Source organism: Notamacropus eugenii, chromosome 2 (assembly GCF_028372415.1).
Source record: "Notamacropus eugenii isolate mMacEug1 chromosome 2, mMacEug1.pri_v2, whole genome shotgun sequence".
NCBI lineage: Eukaryota > Metazoa > Chordata > Mammalia > Diprotodontia > Macropodidae > Notamacropus > Notamacropus eugenii.
This window is the reverse complement of record NC_092873.1, coordinates 482,270,157-482,289,681: the sequence shown is the minus strand read 5'-3', so window position 1 is coordinate 482,289,681 and position 19,525 is coordinate 482,270,157. Positions and strand designations below refer to the sequence as shown.

At 40.4% G+C, this 19,525-nt stretch overlaps 1 protein-coding gene across 2 annotated transcripts in view; it reads left to right on the top strand.

Moving 5' to 3' along the window:
• Window positions 1-1,219: 1,219 nt before the first annotated feature.
• PBX1 (PBX homeobox 1) overlaps window positions 1,220-19,525 on the top strand; it is a 327,667-nt gene continuing 309,361 nt past the window's right edge. Inside the window, exons 1-3 of one of the 2 annotated variants that reach the window (XM_072648766.1) lie at window positions 1,509-1,600; window positions 1,781-2,068; window positions 5,442-5,515. In XM_072648766.1, coding sequence (XP_072504867.1) covers window positions 1,878-2,068; window positions 5,442-5,515 — 265 coding nt within the window. In that variant the 5' untranslated portion in view covers window positions 1,509-1,600; window positions 1,781-1,877. Of the gene's footprint in view, window positions 2,069-5,441; window positions 5,516-19,525 lie in introns of both variants that reach the window. The other variant, XM_072648767.1, reaches the window with a different exon arrangement.

Genomic DNA, 19,525 nt, shown 5'->3' with positions numbered 1-19,525 from the left:
CTCCCTGACATTTAGGGAAAGAGCCACTCAATCTGCCCTCCTCTTTCCAGTCCATAGTTACGTTTTTCAGGACTACATTTAAAAATACTTAAGACTAGACTCTCAGTACTTATTTCTTTGTTTCTTACTAATAGTTATTAAGCATTTGGTGGAATGAATAAAGTCCCGTAGTTGGGAGTGAAAGGATTTTGATTCAATTCTTGGCTTCAGTATTTACCAGCTGGGTCACATGGGGAAAATTATTTTATCATTTTTTCCCCTGCCATAAATGAATATACTGTTTGCATTATTCCGCTCAGAGATTTTTTGAGGAAAGTACTTTGTAAACCTACAATACAAAGTGCCACTTAAATGTGTGCCATGAGAGTCTAACTCTAAGAAGTAATTTTCCAGTAGTGGGGAGGAGGGAAGTATGGATGGGGTAAAAAAGTTGAATTTTTCTTGACACAGTTCTCCTTGTTAAAATTTGTGCTGCTTCAGCATTATTTAGTTTTATTGTGCTTAATTTACTTCTGATGCAACCAGCCTATTGTTTGTTATTGTGAATCAATCCTCAGTGAATTTGATTTTGTCCATCTGGCTATTTAGAATGGCTATTCGTTCTTTTTGCTTCGTTCAGTGTTGTCACACTAGCGTCCTAAGGAATCCCTCCGGATTCCGAGGATGTAGCAGAAGCGAGTTTTAAAGCAGTATGGCTGAGAGGTGATGGGGGAGTGGGGGACCATTCCCTAAGAGAGTCCAGAATCTTTTCACTCTGCTTTGATCGGCTTGCAGTTAAGTAAAAGTCACGCACGTCCTTTCCACGGGTAACCTGAACCTGGTAAAACCTGCGTCTTCTAGAAGGAGGATAAGTGGAAACTGCCTAATTGAATTGGAGCTATCAGACGAGTGGCACCTTTAAGGACCGGAGATTTGGTTGTAAGCTCGGCCTCCTTTACAGCCCACCTCTGAACTCTGATTGACAGAGTGCTGGGTGAGGAGGAGGAGAAGGAGGCCGAGAAGGAGGTGATGTGAGGAAAGTAGGGAGGAGGAGGGGCTCGTCTTTTCTCAGATGGCCAATCAGGGCCGGGGGGCGGGGAACCAGTCTCCCTCCTCCCCTCCTTCTCTCCTCCTCTAGCCTCCCAGCTTCCCCGCCTCCCCCCCCCCCCTCCCCGCTTTCCCTCCACCCCCCCACTCCTCCTTCTCCTCCTCCTCCTCCTCTCCGGCTGTGGTTTTCTGTGTCAGTTTCAGGAGTCCTGAGCCTGAGCTAAACAAAAGCTGGAGGCAGAAGGGGCTGTTGGAGTTTGCAGAGACACGGAGAGGAAGGGAGGCTCTCTCTGCTTTGCCTGCTGCCGCTGCTGGGGGAGATCTGGCTTTTGCAACAGCCCACCCCCTTTGAGATCACTCTGGCTGGGGGTGGGGGTGGGGGGTGGCGGGGGGTGGGGGGGAAAGTTTGCATTGCAATCCCCCAGCCTTCCTCTTTTTTCTCCAGATCAATGCATATTTGCAAAAGGATTAAGCCACAGATTTAAGCTCCGAGAGCCCATTTCTGCTTTGCAAAGGAGCCGGGACTAAAAACAACCCAAAATTCAGCTCTGATTTCTTTTTACCAAGTGGGAAGGTGGTTTATTTTTCTTGCTTTTTGGAGTCAACACCCTTCCTCATCAGCCCTCATCCCCACCCTCACCCTGCAACCCTTTCACGCCCCCCCCTTTCCTCTCCCCACTCCCCATCCTCCCACCATCCTCTAAAAGAGGCAAAGGGATTTTTTTTTGGTCTCCCCCCCTTTTATTCTGAAAAGGATTTGGAGACAGCTTGAACGATAAAAAGCCTTGGTAGTTCCAAGGAGCCGAGCAGAGGAGAAGAGGAGGAAACAGGGGCTGCTGTTGCCTTTGGAGATGGATGATCAGCCCAGGTTGATGCATTCCCATGCTGGGGTGGGGATGGCAGGACACCCCGGCCTGTCCCAACACTTGCAGGATGGGGCTGGAGGGACCGAGGGGGAGGGAGGGAGAAAGCAGGACATTGGAGACATTTTACAGCAAATTATGACCATCACAGACCAGAGTTTGGACGAGGCGCAGGCCAGGTGAGATTGAGGCTTTTCTTTTCCATTTCTTGGGTGGTTTTATTTGTTTGTTTATTTTTTTTTCTTCGGGGAGGGGGCGTGGGGAACAATGGGATTTGAATCACTACAGCGCATTCTTTTTCGGGTTATTTCTTTTCTCGTTTTGTGGAGCAACTACATGGCGGAGGAGTAAGATTTGCAGGAGCGTTGTTATTGGAAGTGTAATCGCCCATGCCGTGATGTGTCTGTATACATATTATATGTGTGTATGTATATGAACACATAAACCGAGGCACGCAGATAATGTTGCCAGCTGATCACACCACGGCCCTCAGCACTTTTTACTGCCGTAAAAAAAAAGTCACACACAGAAGGCAGAATTGTCAAGTTTGGAACAGCATTCCCCATCTTCCTGTGGGGTCCCCCCCACATTACAGGACAACATGTCCCAAGAACACTTTTATTTGCTGAATTATAAGTTGTCTAATTCAGATCTTTTCGATTTTCTTTAATGACTCAAGGGAGGAAAAAAAAATTCTAATTTCCATGTTCTCTTTTCCTTCCCTTCCCCCCACGACCTCCCTTCTGTGTGTGGAACAGGGTATTTCTTTGTCAGTAGTTGTCAGCTATCCAGAGAATATTTTGCATATACTTAATGCTCTCTCTTTAGGGGGAAAAATGGGCCGTGGAAAGGAGAAAAATGGAATTTTGCTCGTAGATCTGTTGATCAGCTTTCTAAGACTCAAGAAAAAAATCACTTGGGTTTTGAATTCTAATTTGGGTCAGTTTCCTAAACTACACTGACATAAATCAGTTATGTATGTTCCTCAAAAAAAAAAAAAAATAGGCACAGAAATAAAGATTGCTTTTGCCTTTTCCTCCTTCAGGAGCACCTGAAGGTAGGATGCTAGAAATCATAACTGAGACCGTGGTTGGTTTATCTCTATGTCGACTCCACGAAGCTTGAGGATGTTCCTTGAGGAAATATAATGAACAAAAGTGCAGTTTTTCAACTTAAACCAGTGCCAAGGAATGAATATTTCTTACTTTGGCATTTTAGGAAAGTGGATTTCAAAATAAAAATACAGAATGCCCAATAACTCAGACCAAAAGCTTTCCCTTCCCAAACTCTTGGGGGTGAAAAACATAATATAAAGAAGTCTAATTTCCACTTAAGTCTATGGGGTTGTCCAGCCTTGAAAAGCAGAATCAATCACAGAAGTATTATTAATTTTTTTAAACTTTGGAAACCTTTGAAGAATTTTTCTTTAAAAATAAATAAAGAAGAAGAGCGAACCTCAAATGACTTGGTTATTTTGAGACTTTATTACATGATGTTTTGAGAAAGTGAGAATTTTGAAATGATAGCTGGAGAAAAATCAGCAAAAAGCATGGATTGAATGAATTACTGTATTATTTTAGGTGGAAGCACATGCAACACGTAACTCAGAAGTGGGGGGATGAAGAGGCTGTTGAAAAGTTGGGAAGGTTTAAGGACCCTTTTCCAAATATAAAAGAAGTGATGGGTGGGGGGGTTGTAGTTCTCTAGAATTCATTGATGCCTTTTATAATTTTATGATCTGAAGAAAAGATTATAGGGGTGGCAAGAGTTCTCACTAGCATTTATACTCTGAGCTGGGACAAATTGTTTCATTACATTGTTTCAGAAAAACACACATACCAATAAACTACTTTATTAAGTTTGAGGTGGGGAAGAAAGGAGATGAGTGGATACTATATACATCATGTATGTGTGTGTGTGTGTGTGTGTGTGTGTGTGTGTGTGTATGAATGTAAGTAACTAGGGGAAAACTAGTGAAAAACTCATCTTGGAGTTCACCACTTTGAATAAACTTAAATAGTGCAAGAGAGATTAGACCTGCTGTTGGGATGGAATATAAAGATCCCTCTCCCCATCTCCCTCCCCCACCCCAATCAAATAGGCACGGTATGTAAATGCCAACTCTTTAAAACTGCATTTATTTTTTTTTGTATTCAGATACATGTAGAATTAAAAAAAAATTGATAGAAACAAATGAAAAGGCATTGATACCTACAGAAAAATACACTCACTTTTTCCCTTCCCTTCACCCCCTACCAAGAAAAGGTTGTTGAAATTGTCACCTTACCACTTCCTCCTTGGTTGCTAAGCATAAGGAGTGTCTTTAGTAAATAGTATAAATTGTGTCCACTTTTCCTTTTTCTCTTTCATTCTTTGAGCAAGGGCATTTATTATTTATGAAATAGGTCGAATAGGTAGTATATGTTTTAGGTACAAAGGCATATGCTCATTTGGATACTTTCACGGTCTGACTGTAGGACTTCTTTACAGTGAATATACAACGTGCTTCTGGGGTTCTTTCCCCTAGAAGGAAAGAGTTGATTTAATTGCATATCTATTTTTTAACTTTCAAAGGGATTAAAAAAAATAGCATGTGTTTTGAGTGCCAGAGGCTTACATTAATCTTTACGTGTTAATTTTGGTTGGTAAACATAAGTCTCTTAATTCATGGGCCGTCTATGTTGTATTGTGTTTTCACCAAAAGAAAAAAAATCCTTCTTCTATGAGTAATTACATAGAAAAATAGAGAGAAAAGGTATTGTTTTAATCCTCAAGTTCATGCTGGGCATAAAAACAGCCCAGCAAAGAACCAATCCACAAGGCAGAATTGGTTTCTTTTCTTCCCCCAATGTGTGCAAGGTCCTAATTGTAAATAATTGAATTTCAACACCTGCAAATAAGCTGTGTGTGCACAAGAGGTATAATGTGAACATAGAGAAATGAATTTATTCCCCATATGTGTATGTTTGCCCCTGGCAATGCATTTCCATAGTCTTTAACTTGGGGACTGAAATTTTATAAATTGACAGTTCTTCTCAGAAGACCTTTCAAGCATCTTATGTTTATGAGCATGTGGGGGGAGGGGGTGTCTGCAGAATGAATTTGAACACACGCATGAATTCAATTTGGAAAGAAAAAGAAAGACCTTAAAGCTGTGGATGTTGAAGAAAAAGTAGAGCTTGGGCAGGGTTATTAACCCATACGTTTGCCTTTGCCTGTGTTAATTGCCCTGGGTAGAAGTATTGGTTTAGGAAGGCCACTTTACTGCAACTGCTTTTTAAAAACTATTCATAAACAGGCATAATTTAGGTTCATTCTGTTCTGTAGTTAAGCCCCCTCCTTTCCCTCTCTTAATTAACATGATTTCTTTTTCCGTGGTGGGACTCTGTACATTAAGTAATAAAAACAATTGGAGCATGCCACAGAGTTATGCTTAGGATATAATTTTGGCTAAACGTTTGGAATTTTTCTTTCCCCCTGTGCATTATCAGCAATTTGATCTTGAAAGTTCACCTAAAGCTGCCGTTCTATAATGTTGTTTCTTTCTTACAGGAAACATGCTTTAAACTGCCACAGAATGAAGCCTGCCTTGTTTAATGTGTTGTGTGAAATCAAAGAAAAAACAGGTAGGGATGGGTTTCTAGCCTTTTAAGCATTTTCTTTCTTTCTTTGGTCAAATGGCATCGCTAACCTCTTGCCCTCTGATGGAGGCAATATTATTTTCTCTTAAAAAAAGTTTTTAGAAAATGAATCAGAATGATCTAGCAGCTTTTATTTAAGTATTAGAATTCCACAATAAAGGATGTGAATAGGGCATGGTTATTTTCCAAATTAACCCTATTTTTTCAACGTATAGGAATATTCCTGGACTGCCTCTAGGAAAAAAACCCCCACCAAATTTGCATAGAAAGTGAGCATGTAGCTTTCACTGTGAAGACCTTCTTTCTCTCTCCACACACCGCCCCCCCACCACCCCAGTTTCTCTGGCTTTCTTAAAATTGGGGCTAAAATATGAGTGTGTGGGGGAAACGTATTAAAACGGCGAGTCTTTTGGAGAAAGACATTCTGAAAGTGAAAGTCCATTTCCTGGGGAGAGCATGTTTTGATTGATAGTAAAATGTATCTTATTAAGAATGGGGTGTTTTTTAAAGTTTTCCTTTCACTCCTTTCACCTAATTAAAAGGCCCAAATCAGCTGCTTACTGGGAAAGTCAACCCAGGGTGTCTTGTCAAATCTCTCTGCAGAAACCTTAATATCAGATTAGATGATTGGTTACTTTAGGGTAGTATCCTTTTATGGCAGGGAGATTCTTGGGTTTAGAAGGGCATAATGACATGAGAGTACTTGTTCTGTTGTTTTCCTATTTTCTAGACCTCAAACCTTGGACTAACAGCACTTATAGTGCATCCCAGGAGGGCATTTAAATTTTAAAAGCAACAATTAAAAAAATGCAGGCATCCATCAGAGGTGTTCTTAAACAGCAGATGCTAGGGGAGGGCATTTAGCAAAATACCATTGTTTGTTTATTTCAATTCTTTGGTTTTCCAAGGTGGGCAAATTCCTATCTTGGAGGACCAAGGAATTAAGGAGGCAGCTGGAAAACTGGGGATGGGGGGGTGGCGGAGAGCTACTGTAGGGTCAGGTATGGAGAAGAGACTCTTCTTCGACCTGACTCTCTCATTTTAGTGCGGTGCAAAGTACCTGACATTTTCTTTATTTATATATTTTTACAAGAAGGAGCATAACAGTCAATAATTCATATCTAAACCATATAAGCAAGGGCATGACATGAATGAAAGTGACAATAAATATGATTGCATGCCTGGTTGATATACATTGATAGTTACACATAAAAGGGGGAGGGGAGCGAGAATAGAGGGAGGGCACCAGGGAAGCTATCTTTTGAGCGCTGCATCCCCATGTCCTTTCTTAAATAAATAAATAACTGCTTCAAAGTATGAGAAACTGATTAGATGTATATATAAAATGACTACAACCCTTTGTTGAATGTTATTTGTGCAGCTGGTAACCTAGACAAAGCAGTGACATTCAACCCGCTTAAGTCCTTCAGGTTGCATTGCCAAAGTCTAACCTTATTGGGAAGTTGTTAATTACATGACTCTAGAGACTATGTAATAGATTATATAGATTATGTATACACATTTCAAAGCAGTGTTGTTTTATTTTGGGGGGGGGGGGGGGCGAGTGGCTGCTAACATCCTCATCCCCTGAATTTATTTCCTGATAGTCAAGAGAAAAATACCTAAGTTTATATGTAGCTGGCTTTTCTTCCTTTTTTTTTTAAATTCTTCATTCTTTTCCCCTCTTTCCTCTATATCTGCCCTGATGATATTTGCTTTGAGTATTTGAGTCAATAATATTCATTTCCCTCAAAAGAAAATCAGAACTGGATATTACTCCCAGTTGATTTTTTCTCTGAAGACGTAAAACCAAAAACCAGCCGCCTAAAGTTGTATGTGATGAGGCTGTCTGAAGACAGTATAGTTTTTGAAGATACTTCATTACATTTCAGGGCCAGGATACAAGTCAGAATCCTTAAACTTTACATAGTGCTGAAGGTGTTTAATTCTAGTCTTCTAATTAAAGCCTGTTTGAGACAGTAGATCAAAGTTACTGTGGCTAAAGATCCACTACAGGTATGGATTAGGTTGCTGTCCCTTTAATATTGACTAATATCATGATAAGAAGTCACTGTATTCATAAGAATAAAATTCCCCAAGACATCATTTAGGGCTAGAATCAATAAAAACAAATGCCTTGTAAACATATTTAAGGTTAGAAAAAAGAGGTCTACTTAAAATAAGGTTTATCTTTTTCTTCAGGTTAAAATAAAAATAAAACTCTTTCTGAAAGAATGTGAGTTGTAAAAGGTAAGAACTATTGGTCACGGTGAATTAGCATTACTGAAGAGGAAGTAAGTGTAAAGACAGATTCCAGGATAAGGGAATGCTCTGGGCAAAGCTAAAAATTGAGTCTTTTTCTTCTGATTTTTTTTACTTGTGTTCTGAAGGACCAGGATGGGGAAGGTAGAGGTGCCATAGCAGTGGGAAATAGGTAGACCCCAGTGATAAGTGAATGTTCCTGTGAATAGGTAGGAGTTATCTATGATGTCTTGAAAAGAACCTTTCCAATTCCAGAACATGATTAGTACGTGACTCAAGAGCTGCTGTAGACTCCCTGACGTGATGGCTTATCTTTCATGGGGTTAATGTGTCGGAGAAACATAAAATGTCTGTAAAGTTGCCCAAGCGTTCTTTTCGACACAGAGATGCCGAAGCGATTCTGTTAGCGCACTCATTCCTTCGTTGTTTGGCGGGGGGGAGTCTTTATTGGCATTACTTTTACCCTCATTTCCCTTTTGGGGAACATTTTGGTGCTTCCATCTTGTGGGTTATAGAATGTCTGGGTGTTGGGGTGGTTTTCTTTGTCAATCTAAAGTTTTTATATTTGCCTTTTCCTGGGCCAAATTCCTGAACTTGGATTATTGTTAGGAGATGTACAACTCGGAGAAGAGCACAGGAGTCATGCTACTGATTTATTCTTTTGTGCTATTTTTAGTTCTTTCTGTTGGAGGTTTGGGAGGTAAAGAGGAAAACTCACTCACATTGACTTAGATGCCTTTTACAACTTTGAAAAACAACAACCAGGCAGCATTGTCTAAATGGCAACTGATTGATCAGTATTTAAGACTGAAATCACTGTGGGTATATTAAAAAAAAAAATTATGTGAGGCTCTTTGCTTCAGGGTACGGGTGAATTTTTATGGTGCCCTTTTTGTTTTCTCTTTAATAAGGATTAAAACACACTAACAAAAACATTTGGCTGACAAACTGTTAAAAAACAAAGCAGAACTGTATCAGCCTATATTTCAGCTTGCATGCGTTTTATACTACTTTCTCATTGTGGAGACCCATAAGAGAGACGGAATACAGGCTATGGGACCATTTAATATGACTTTGCTTTGGTCTTAAGAACTATTCCTTGTCATCTGACATATTAGCAGTAGGATCAGAGGTAGGAGGGAGAAAGGGGGAAGGAGGAGAAAGCGTCAAACAAATTCCATTTCTTAAAAAGACCTTCAATAATTTTTTTTCTCCTGAACCCCCTGTTATTTGTCTTTGTCAAAATCGTGGAGGCTTTAAAAGTAGGAAAAACACTCAATTTTTTTTTTGGGTGCAGTTTACTAAGCAGAATATTTATAGCTGGCAATGAATAGCTGCAATTGTTGTGAATAGTTTTTAATTTTAGAACATAATAGCTATATCTGGCAGTTTGCAGCCCTTTTTCCTCTGTGCATTATCTGCATCGAAGTTAAATCAAATCATTGGAGGAGGTAAATTTTTTTCCCTTAACACCCCTTTGTTCTCTTTCTTTCTTTTTCTCTCTGTGTTCAATTAACACCCCCATCAGAGAACTGTAGTTTTTTTTTTTTAAAAATGCCTAGTACCGTATTTCACTTCTGACACCCTCCCTTATTATTCCTGCCTGCCTTTTCTTTTTAATATGGCAATTACATTATGGGGTTTCTCTCTTCTTCCCCCCCTCTTTAAAGCACTGGAGAATATCTTATGTGTGTGTGTGTGTGTGTGTGTGTGTGTGTGTGTGTGTGTGTGTGTGTGTGCATTGGGGGTATTGTGGAAGGAAGCTGTATATGGCAAAGGAAATGTATCTTATGATTTTGGGCTTGGGCAGGGGACAGAGAAATAACTCCGAAAGTGCTCTCTGATCAGATTCCTTCTGGGAGTCAAGGTGGCGGGAGTGACTTTTCTGAGACACTTGTCTTTAGCAGGCAAATGCTAGCTTAGCTTTTTTCTCTTCTGATGAGAACACTTAAGGAGGCACTGTCAAATCCTGTGGATTTATAAAAAAAATATTATTATTTTTTAGAGAAGAAAGAATGGAAGTTATCAGAACAAAGTTTCACTCTAATACTTTATGCAAGAAAATGTTTTTATTGGAGAGATAGAATGATTGGGGAGTATATTATTTATTAGAAATATCAATTGTAATAATAGAGCCATAGTGGTGGGACAGACTGGGGAACATGGAATAAGATGAGTTTATCATGGACTATTTCTCAGTAAACCTTTCAGGTAGGGTGTCTATATAATGCATTTTGAGAGATGGGTTTAGCAAGGCAAAGGAAGAGAAAAGGATTGTGACTCTAGTTATCGGTAACTCTCTGAAGGTTCATCGTGTCAGAAATGTCCTGACCATAGTCTATAGGATGTATGTGTGTTGGGGGAGTTGGGGTGGAACTGAGGAAGAAGAGATTGAAGGCAAAATGAAGGAAGTGGAATTGGATATGTAAAGTGTGTGTGTGTGTGTGTGTGTGTGTGTGTGTGTGTGTGTGTGTGTGTGTGAAGATGGAATATTACTATCCAAGAGGTTTTGGTTTGACTGTTGTGTATCCCTTGCGCTCTGGGGCACCGAGGTGGACATATAATCACAGGACTACCCTGGATGACTATGGGTTTCTTCTTGTTCTCGCTGAGGAGATAGGGATATGGGCTAGAGCTCTGGATGGGCTGAGGGTGGCATTGCCTGCTTGTATAATTACAGCTCTCTGCTGGTACTCAGGCCCTTTCTACTGCTGTTTGCTGCTGTGGCATGTATGGCCACAGCTGCTTCTCTCTCTGTAGTCTCTGTCCTCGTTGAAGAGGGTGAACTTTATTTTTGTTTCAAAAGAAATTTCCAGACAAACAAACAGAGCCAAACTCAGAAAGCATTCAAATTAAGGAGGTTTTATTTTTCTCCCGTATTTAAAATATAGCACTGGTTTCTTTAAGAGTTCTGGGGTCTTAAAATCATTGTTAGGAAATTTTGTTCTTACCTTTAGGTTCCATCTTTTTTCAGATGGTTTCTGCTGTGTTGAGAACTTGCTCAGGCAGGCTCTAACCTACAGCTTTGGTGTTTCCATTTTTGTTTTGGTATTTTTTTTAAAGTATCAGTCTGAGAGTCCAAAGGCCAGAGTTCTGACTTGGGCTCGGCCAGTTCCATTTCATGTGTGGTTCTGTGACCCTGGGCATGACATCTCACATGTTTGACCTCCTTCGTTCAGTACAGGTCCTGTGAAGATAATTATCTCTGACATTCTCCCCCTCAGCCTACCAAGAGGGGTATGGTGACAGTTAATGAATACAGCAATTGATAAATAAAAACTGGTAAAGAATTAATCAGATGTTTGCAAAGAGCTGTATAAAGAAAATATACTGTAATATGGTCTATATAAACAAAATATACTGTAATAGTTGTATGAAAGTAGTAATATCAGGGCACATGACCTATTCTGTTTCACATATCATTGTGATGGTTAACTCTTTCGGAACAGGTGGGTGCCTTTTAATTAGCAGGAATGCACAAATTTACTTCAGTTATTTCACAAGTTAAAAAAATGTATTTCTATATCTATTCCATAGAAGATTCCTGTAGGTCCATATTTGTTTTCACGGCATCTGAGTCTTTTGCTCCATCGTTGCTGGCCTCTTGAAATCCTGAAAATTGATTCTGTTGTTTATTGGTGAGAAGAATGTAATTAGGTCCTGAAACCCATCTTCTGGATTATAACAGTAGCTACCTCTTAATTATCCATGGTAATGAGAGATAGGAATGGACATTGATTATTTAGTAACTGCTTTTTAATTCATGGTTTGCACCATATCTTTTGTTGAATCTTTTATCAGAAATGTCAAAAAGCAATATATTGGATTTGAGATTTACTTCCTTTTATTTCTCTTATCCATTATCTCTTGGAGGTGCTAATGTGAAGTGTGTAGACCTGTCTGGGAAGGTAGAAGGCACTTGAGAGAGAAAATAGGAAAGGGCAACCAGGAAGAATAACAGAGGTCTTGCACATTCCTCAAATGGGGCAATACGCTTTGAAAATCTAGAGCTGAATATATTGCCAATGGCATTTTTTCTTTAGCTCTGGAGACCCACTCAGGAATTGTGTATGAAGCAAGGTTGAAAGCACTGTCTTTGAGAGTGAGAAACCATGGTTGTTGAAAACAGGAATCATACATTTAGTGAGCTGACATAGGATAGTCACTTGGATCTCTTGTCTTGTGTCCCTTAATTTAGGAAAAATGTTATTCCGAGCCTAAGCAAAAAGCACTGGACACAGGTGGGGGGGGGGGGGGGGCGGTGCTAAGCAGAATTGTAACGTAGAGGAAATGTTGATCTTTGGGACCCTCAGCTACCCTTTGCTTTGAACTCTGAATCTTTCAGTAACATCCTTTCTCTCTCTTTTCCCCCCTTATGGATCTAGTGCACTCATGCTGGGTCTCTTTTCTCTCTTTTCTGCATTTCCCCAACAAAACTTGCTTTCAAAATCTGGCAAATTTATTTACACTGAACTGTAAATGAATGATAAGTTTTAATATGCTGCCTCTTGGGTGGTATATTTACATTTTAATAGGAACAAAGTCTTATTACAAAGAAATAAGTCTTTAATTAGCAGAATTTCTACTAAAAGAAAATAGGGATTTTCTTTTTTCTGGAGTGGAGTGGTGATGGTGAAGGGCAGTACGCATATTAGAAGGCCTTCTGGGCATGTCTCTACTTTGTGGATTGCTGTTTAAGGTGGCAACTTGAGGTTCATCGACTTTATCTCCCTAACTTCCCACTTTACCTGAGTTCTGCTGGGCCATACCCATGTCTCTAAAAGTTTGTCAGCATGAGGAAAGAAAAAAATAAAGATCCTCAACAGCAGCTTTGCTGGGAAAGTCCTTGGAACTCAAAGAAAAGAACACCAGACTGGTTTCAAAATGGGCCAATCCTCAATTTGGCATCAATTAGGCCCCCAATTTACCCTTGCACTCTGGCTGGCTCTTTAAACTAGGACAAAGCAGTCCTGCTGTGGGAGCCTCCCTTCTCCCCAGCCTTCCCTTTCCCAAAACAAAAATTTGGTCTAAGAGTCAGGGGTGGTTAAAATTTTCAGAGTAATAGAAACATCTGATATTATTTCCTGGTCATTTTTACTATGTTCTGCAGCAAAACTGCACAAACATGTTTTGAGGTGGGTATTGTGGATGTCTAACCCTTCTTTCTCCCTTTCTCTATTTTTCTGCTTTCAATTCCTGACCCTTCTTCCTCATGCGTTGTTTTCCTGTCCTTAATGAAACCTGGGGGAGTTCCTAAAAGAGGGTGACTTATTCAGGTGCTGCCATCCTGCTTATTACAATAAAAGCGCCCGGAAGCAAACAGTGGACTCTAAGTCCTTGGCTTAGGTGAGAGGGGATCCAGGTTGGGGAACTTCTGAAATATACTTTTTAATTCTTAGTTTCTTCTTCTTCTCTTTTTTCTCCTTCTTCTTTTCCTCCTCCTCCTCTTCCTCCTTCTCTTTCTCCTCCTTCTTTTTACTATTCTCTTGTTTTTTCTCTAGATTGTCATGTGAAAGTCCTATGGAAACTGTGAGATGCATTGTTCATCAGACTTCCAAGTCTGTTCTTAGGTGTGCCCCACGCATTCCATTTCATTTAGTTGATTCTATGATTCAAAGAAACATAATGTTTTCTCATCTGTGTTTCATGTCTACCCACTTCTAGGCTGGAGATCACATTTGAAAATTGAGGTATAGTAGCAGGTTTGTGAAACATTGGGCCTTACTAGATAGATAAGTTGATGGATGGGTGGATAGGTAGACAGATAGATGAGAGGTGAATGGATAGATGGTTAGATAGATTAATAGATGGATGGATGCAAGATAGAACTCTTATTGGTTGAGAAATGGGGCCTACCATTGGGGGTTAGAAGATTTGGGCTTGGTTTTTGCAATGCATATTTGGTGGGTTTCCTTTGCTAAGTTATTCTGCTGTCTTCTATCTAATTCACTCAACTGTAAAATGGAAATAATACTTGTCCCCCACATGCCTGATATGAAGCTTGTGCAGAATTTGGTGTTGTAGTTACATCAGAAGGTCCTAGATCTGTGTGTGTGTGTGTGTGTGTGTGTGTGTGTGTGTGTGTGCGCGTGCGTGTGTGAGTGAGTCCTTGGACAACTTTTGAAACATTGCCTTAGAACTTGAGGTCTCTTCCAGCTATAACATTCTATTGACTTGGCTTCCTTAACATATAGTAGTCAGTAGATGAGCTTAGAAAGATCGAGTTTATCTCATGCTTTGAGCTGGGGTAGGAAGGAATATGTTTACCTGGTGGCCCTGTATTGCTTAGGGCAGAGGAGGATAATTGTGCTGGTTTATTTTTCTCTGTAGCTCAGGGTTTTTCTCCAATTTTTTTTATTAGCCAATTTGAGTCTGGGAGTGTTTGTTATTCCAACAGATGCACTCCTTAATTGTCATTGTTCCTTGACTTGAAACTCTATGCCTCTGTCTTTTTTTGAAAACAAGGAAAGCTTCCCAAAAACTGTATTGACAAGCCCAAGGAAAAGCCTGCACACGAATATGACTTCTGCCCACGTTTAGTATGAGAAACAACTTTTGTTTGCATGTGTGATTGTGTATTAGTTGACCTCTGAGAATTTTTCATTGGAAGTCCTTTAGTCAAGAGCCATGGACCCATATCAATAGTCATTTGAAAAGAGAGGTCAAGGAAGCAGGACTGCGGCCTCCCTTTGCACAGGGCCTTCTTACCTCCGACATCTGTAACCTTCAGCCCTTTTGCTGAGTGCAGTATCAGGATGGGTGGTGGGGTGCTGTGGGCAGTGGAGGGGTATAAATTACAGGGGTTGGCAAATGTCAGGACATTGTGTGGTGAATAAATGTAAGCATTTTAGTCATGAAGCCAATTAGGGAGGGAAGGAGAAAGTAAGAGGTAAAGGAAAGGGCAATGTCAGGGTTCAGAGTTAGGGTAGGAGAGGGATAGGGGAGCAGAATGGAAAGGGTTAAGGGGTCCTGTTGCTAAGTGGAAACTTAGGTAAGTTAAAAAAAAGAAGGTAAGTGGCTGAACATGGTAGTAAGTCACATGACCTTGGACTAATAAGTGAGGCCTCCTTTTTAGACAGGATAATAAGGCAGGGAGCTGGGCCTTGGCAGACAGGCGTCTTAGTCCCCCCGCAGTGCACTCTGTACAATTAGCCTTTCAGAAGTGGGGGCTGAGGAGGGAGGGCGGAAACCCCCATATCCAATCTGTTTACTTAACCGCGGGGCTGATTTACATGTCATACATGACATAAAAGTAGTGCACAGCCCACCTCTTGTCCCCCACCACCCCATATCTCCCCAACGTGGTCTCCCTTCCTCACATAGAGCCCTCACCGCTCCCCCCACTCCTGTCTGGCCCTTCCCACTTAAGTAAGAGGAATTGCTCCATAAATTAGAGTGGATTGAAGAGATTCTCAAGGACCACCAGCGTGTGGGCAGAGGGCACACGGACAACCGTCTGTACGGGCAGGCAGTCCGACTCCCCGCTTCTCATCCTCCAGTCGGGCTTCTTTGTCAGCAGAATTTCTCAGACGCGGGATAAGAGTTTCCTTTCTGTGTTGTGTTTTTTTCTAACTTCCCCATTCATCGATGGTGCCTCTGTCTCCTTTCTGAGGGATCCTGCTGAGCCCGGGGGCACCGTGCCATAGACTAGTGCCTCTGGCCCCCTGGGTACTTCTTCCCTCTGCCTTCGCCATCCTTTATTAGACTCCTCTGGCACAGCTGACCCCTCTTGTCCCTCACCTTGAAGCTTCTTTCTGCCCCGAGGGTGGTGAAGGGAGAAGATTCCCCTGAGAGAAAACACACGGGAGCCATCGTGCCTTTATTAAAAACCTCCTAATATGGACTTGGGTGGTGACCAGCACGGCCTGTCTGCGGCCGGCATGGGAGCCGCTGCTGCCCGTCCTTCTCCGGGGACTGACGCAGGCTCAGATCCGCCGTGCGCTGCCTGCCCTGCATGCCAGGGCCCATGCGGTGCCGACCTGAGGGCTGGCTGTTCTAGTACAGGAGGAAATCCACCGGGCGGAACGCGAGTGGCTGTTGCCGGGTCCTTCTCCCTGGGCTTTGCGGTTCTGTATTAAATGAATCAAATACTTTCTAATCCAGAGTCCCTGGAGAAACCTTACCCCTTTCCCCTGGCTCCATTCCTACAGAGGGCGGCAGCGGCAGCAGCAGCCTTCATGTCATCTTTGCTCTGGAGAGATTTTTTTAACCCAAAGAACCTTGGCTTACTTTAAACAACGCTGACATTTGTTTTTGTTAAGCTTGCTCTGATTTCTTTAACATTTGAAATAGGTTTGAGTTCTGCAAACAAACCCTGCTCTTCCACAAGCCGCTTTCTCAGTCTCAGTGAAATAGCTACAGGGGCCTCTCATCTGCCTTATTTTCACAAGTCTTGGGAGAATGGAGAACCATTAAAAAAATATTCCTCAGCCATCGCTCTTGTCTCCTTCTACCCCACTTGCTGGAGCCAAGTCAGGAAGGGACCACTGTACCTAATCCATATTGCTTTATTTGTTTTTTTACTTGCAAACCTACACTGGAAACTGTGGCCCTGATTTGTATTATTATCATTAATTTCTACTACTATTGCTTTTGCTGCTGCTACTAACATATATGTGTGTGTGTGTGTGTGTGTATGTATAATTGTGTTTCATTGTTACTTCACAGGGCTGGTGGATGGGGTACAGCATTGTACTTTTTGTAAACTTTCCCATTGGCTGGATGTTAAATATCATAGTGGATGGTGCCCTAGACCTGGAGTCAGGAAGAACCAAGTTCAAATCTCACTTCAGACACTAATTAGCTGTGAGACCCAGGGAAAGTCACTTTACCTCTGTCTGCCTCAGTTCCTTTATCTGTAAAATGGGAATAATAATAACATCTACCTCATAGGATTGTTGGAAAGATAAAATATTTATAAATGCTAGTTATCATCATTATTATTATTATGAGGTTGAGGGTCAAAAAAACTGACTATTGCCATCACCGTACATACATACATACATATGTATATATATACACATACACAAACATACATGCATCCATATTGAGGGCTTCCCCTGTGCAGATTTGCACCAGTCTTTGATCCCAAGGCCAAAGAATTGAGATCATGAATAATTCTGGATCAGTTTCTCACCTCCCGTAACTCTGAGAGAGAATTATATGGTTATTTTGCAGATAAAAATGGGGATAATGATCACATCTGCTTCATAGGGTTGTTGTGAGCATAAAATAATATCTATAAGTGCTAATTATTATTACTGTGGTTGTTATGGAGAGGATGAGGGTCAGGGAAGCTAACTACTGCCATCACCACATATGTATACATATCTGAATTGAAGGCTTTCCCTCTATAGATTTGTGCAGTCCCAGGCTTTGACCCTAAAGCTGAACAACTGAAATCATTCATTCTGACATCATTTTCTCATCTCTAATGTCCCTAGAAGAACACTAGAGGGTTATTAAGTAGATGGAAAGAGTTCTAATTTGTAATTAGAAGATCTGGGTTCCAATCCCAGATCCGATGCTGACTGCCTTTTTCGTCTTGGCAATGCACTTAAGTTCTTAGGGCCTCAGTTTCTTTATCTGTAAAATGTGGAGGATTAGAATAGATGACCTCAAAGGTTCCTTCTGGTTTTAAAGATAAGATCTTATGATTCTAAGAGTGGGCATGACATTATTGCTATTATAGTTATTTTTCCTAATATAGAATAGTAGTAATAATAAAGTAATAACAATGATAAATAATCTTAGAGAAAATGATCTTCCTGTTTTCCCATGTTGGTAAATCCTCTTACCTACTTTAATCCCTTATTGAGTATTATCTTCTAAGTATTTAGAACTGATTTTTTTTTTTTTTTACTGGAGATAAGAACAGACTCTAGACTCTTTGAATTCAGGGACTCTTTTCATTTTATTTTGTATTTCTAATACAGCGCTTTGCACGTAGTAGACCCTTAAGAAATTCTTGAGTTGAATTGGTTAGTTTGATTGAATTGGGTGTAGCTTGGTTTGAAGGTCCAATAAGTTTGCCCTTGCTAACAGAGAAAATCTGCTTAGTGCCTTCCATGTGGGCCATTCAATCTGCCTCCCCAGTATATAGACAGTTCTTGACTTTCCTTTCCTTCCTTTTTTTGAACCTTGTACCTTTGTAGATGATAATAGTTGAAACTAATATTTTTTCGATGGTTGCTACAATGTTTCTAAACATCATATGCTATAGTTCTCTGTTAAGCAACTCGTATAGCCCATGAATTAAATGGCAAAATTAAAAACAACCAAAGGACTCAAAGCTGCCAGTCCTTGTTGGGTTTATATGTTAAACCTCTGGGGGACACTCAGCTGATGGGAATTGTAAAGTGGTTCTGTTCCTTTATTGCTCTGTTATTATTTGAAAAAATGTCTGATAAGCCACTTTAGGAGGTGATTTATGTACCCAGGTAAGTTATCTCCCATGATCCTATGATCTTGCAGGAACTAGAGAATATAGAGGAAGTGCCAGGATACTGGAGACAGACCAGTGTTATCCTGGGGAAGATAGAAACTTTAAATCAGTGCAGTTTGACGGATACCACTGCTAAAATTCTAGAATGGATTACTAAATAGATGTTTTGTGAGCACTTTGAAAGGGAAACTATGATTACTGGAAATTTCTACCATTTTGGCTTAAATAAGAGGAAGCCTTGTGGGTCTAACCTTAAATTTTGTTTTTTGTTTGTTTGGATTTTGAACAGGGTTACTAGATAGAACAGGATGAATACCACTGAGTATTTATTTAGCAAAATTTTAGCAAAGTATTTGGCACCATTTCTCACACTCTCATGACTGGATGATTGGTGATTTGGTGGATTCAAAACTGATTCAGTAACTATCTTTGTACTAAAATACTATTGTTTAATGGCTTATTGTTAGTTTACAACTTAGATTCTTCAACTAGGACCTTTGAATTAGTTTCACAATATTTTGGTAACTATGTTCCCATATAATTGGTTTCCTTTGTAATTGTATTTTATGCATTTAAAAATATTATTCTGAGAATGAAATAGTCTATAGGCTTTACCAAGTTGCCAAAGGGGTTGATAACAGAAAAAAGTTAAAAAAAAATTTTGGTCAACAGGGAGATGTACCACAGGGCTTTGTTCTTGATCCTGTTCTGCTTAGCATTTTGTGAAAGATCTGGGTGAAGACATAGATGGCACACTGAAAATTTGTGGATGACAGAGCTGGGAGGTGTAGCTGATTCACTGAACGGCAGTCATGATCCAAAATAATGATAGACCAGCTATTTAGCAAAACTAAATGCAATAGAAATGAATAGAAGATTATAAATTTAAGTTGAAAAAAAATCAGAATAAACACCAAAGAGGGGAAACCTGGCTTAACAAGAGCGCAGGGGGAAAAGTCTAGGAGTTTGAACTGACTGCAAACTCAGTGTGACTCAGCATTGTCATAGAGCAGCCGAGAAAGCTAATGTCATCTTAGGCAGAATTAACAGAAGTACAGTGTCCCTAAAAAGGATGTTCTAATTTCCTCACATTCTGTGCTGCTCTTGCTATACCTGATATGTTATTGTATTTTTAGCTCTATGTGCTTGTTGCATCAGGGCAACCAGGATGGAGAGAGAACTCAGTCATGTGATATGAGGAACAACTAGGTGAAGGAGCTTGGGATATTTACCAAAAAGCCAAGCATTATGATTATCTTTGGATATCTAAAGAAGTCACAAAGATGTGT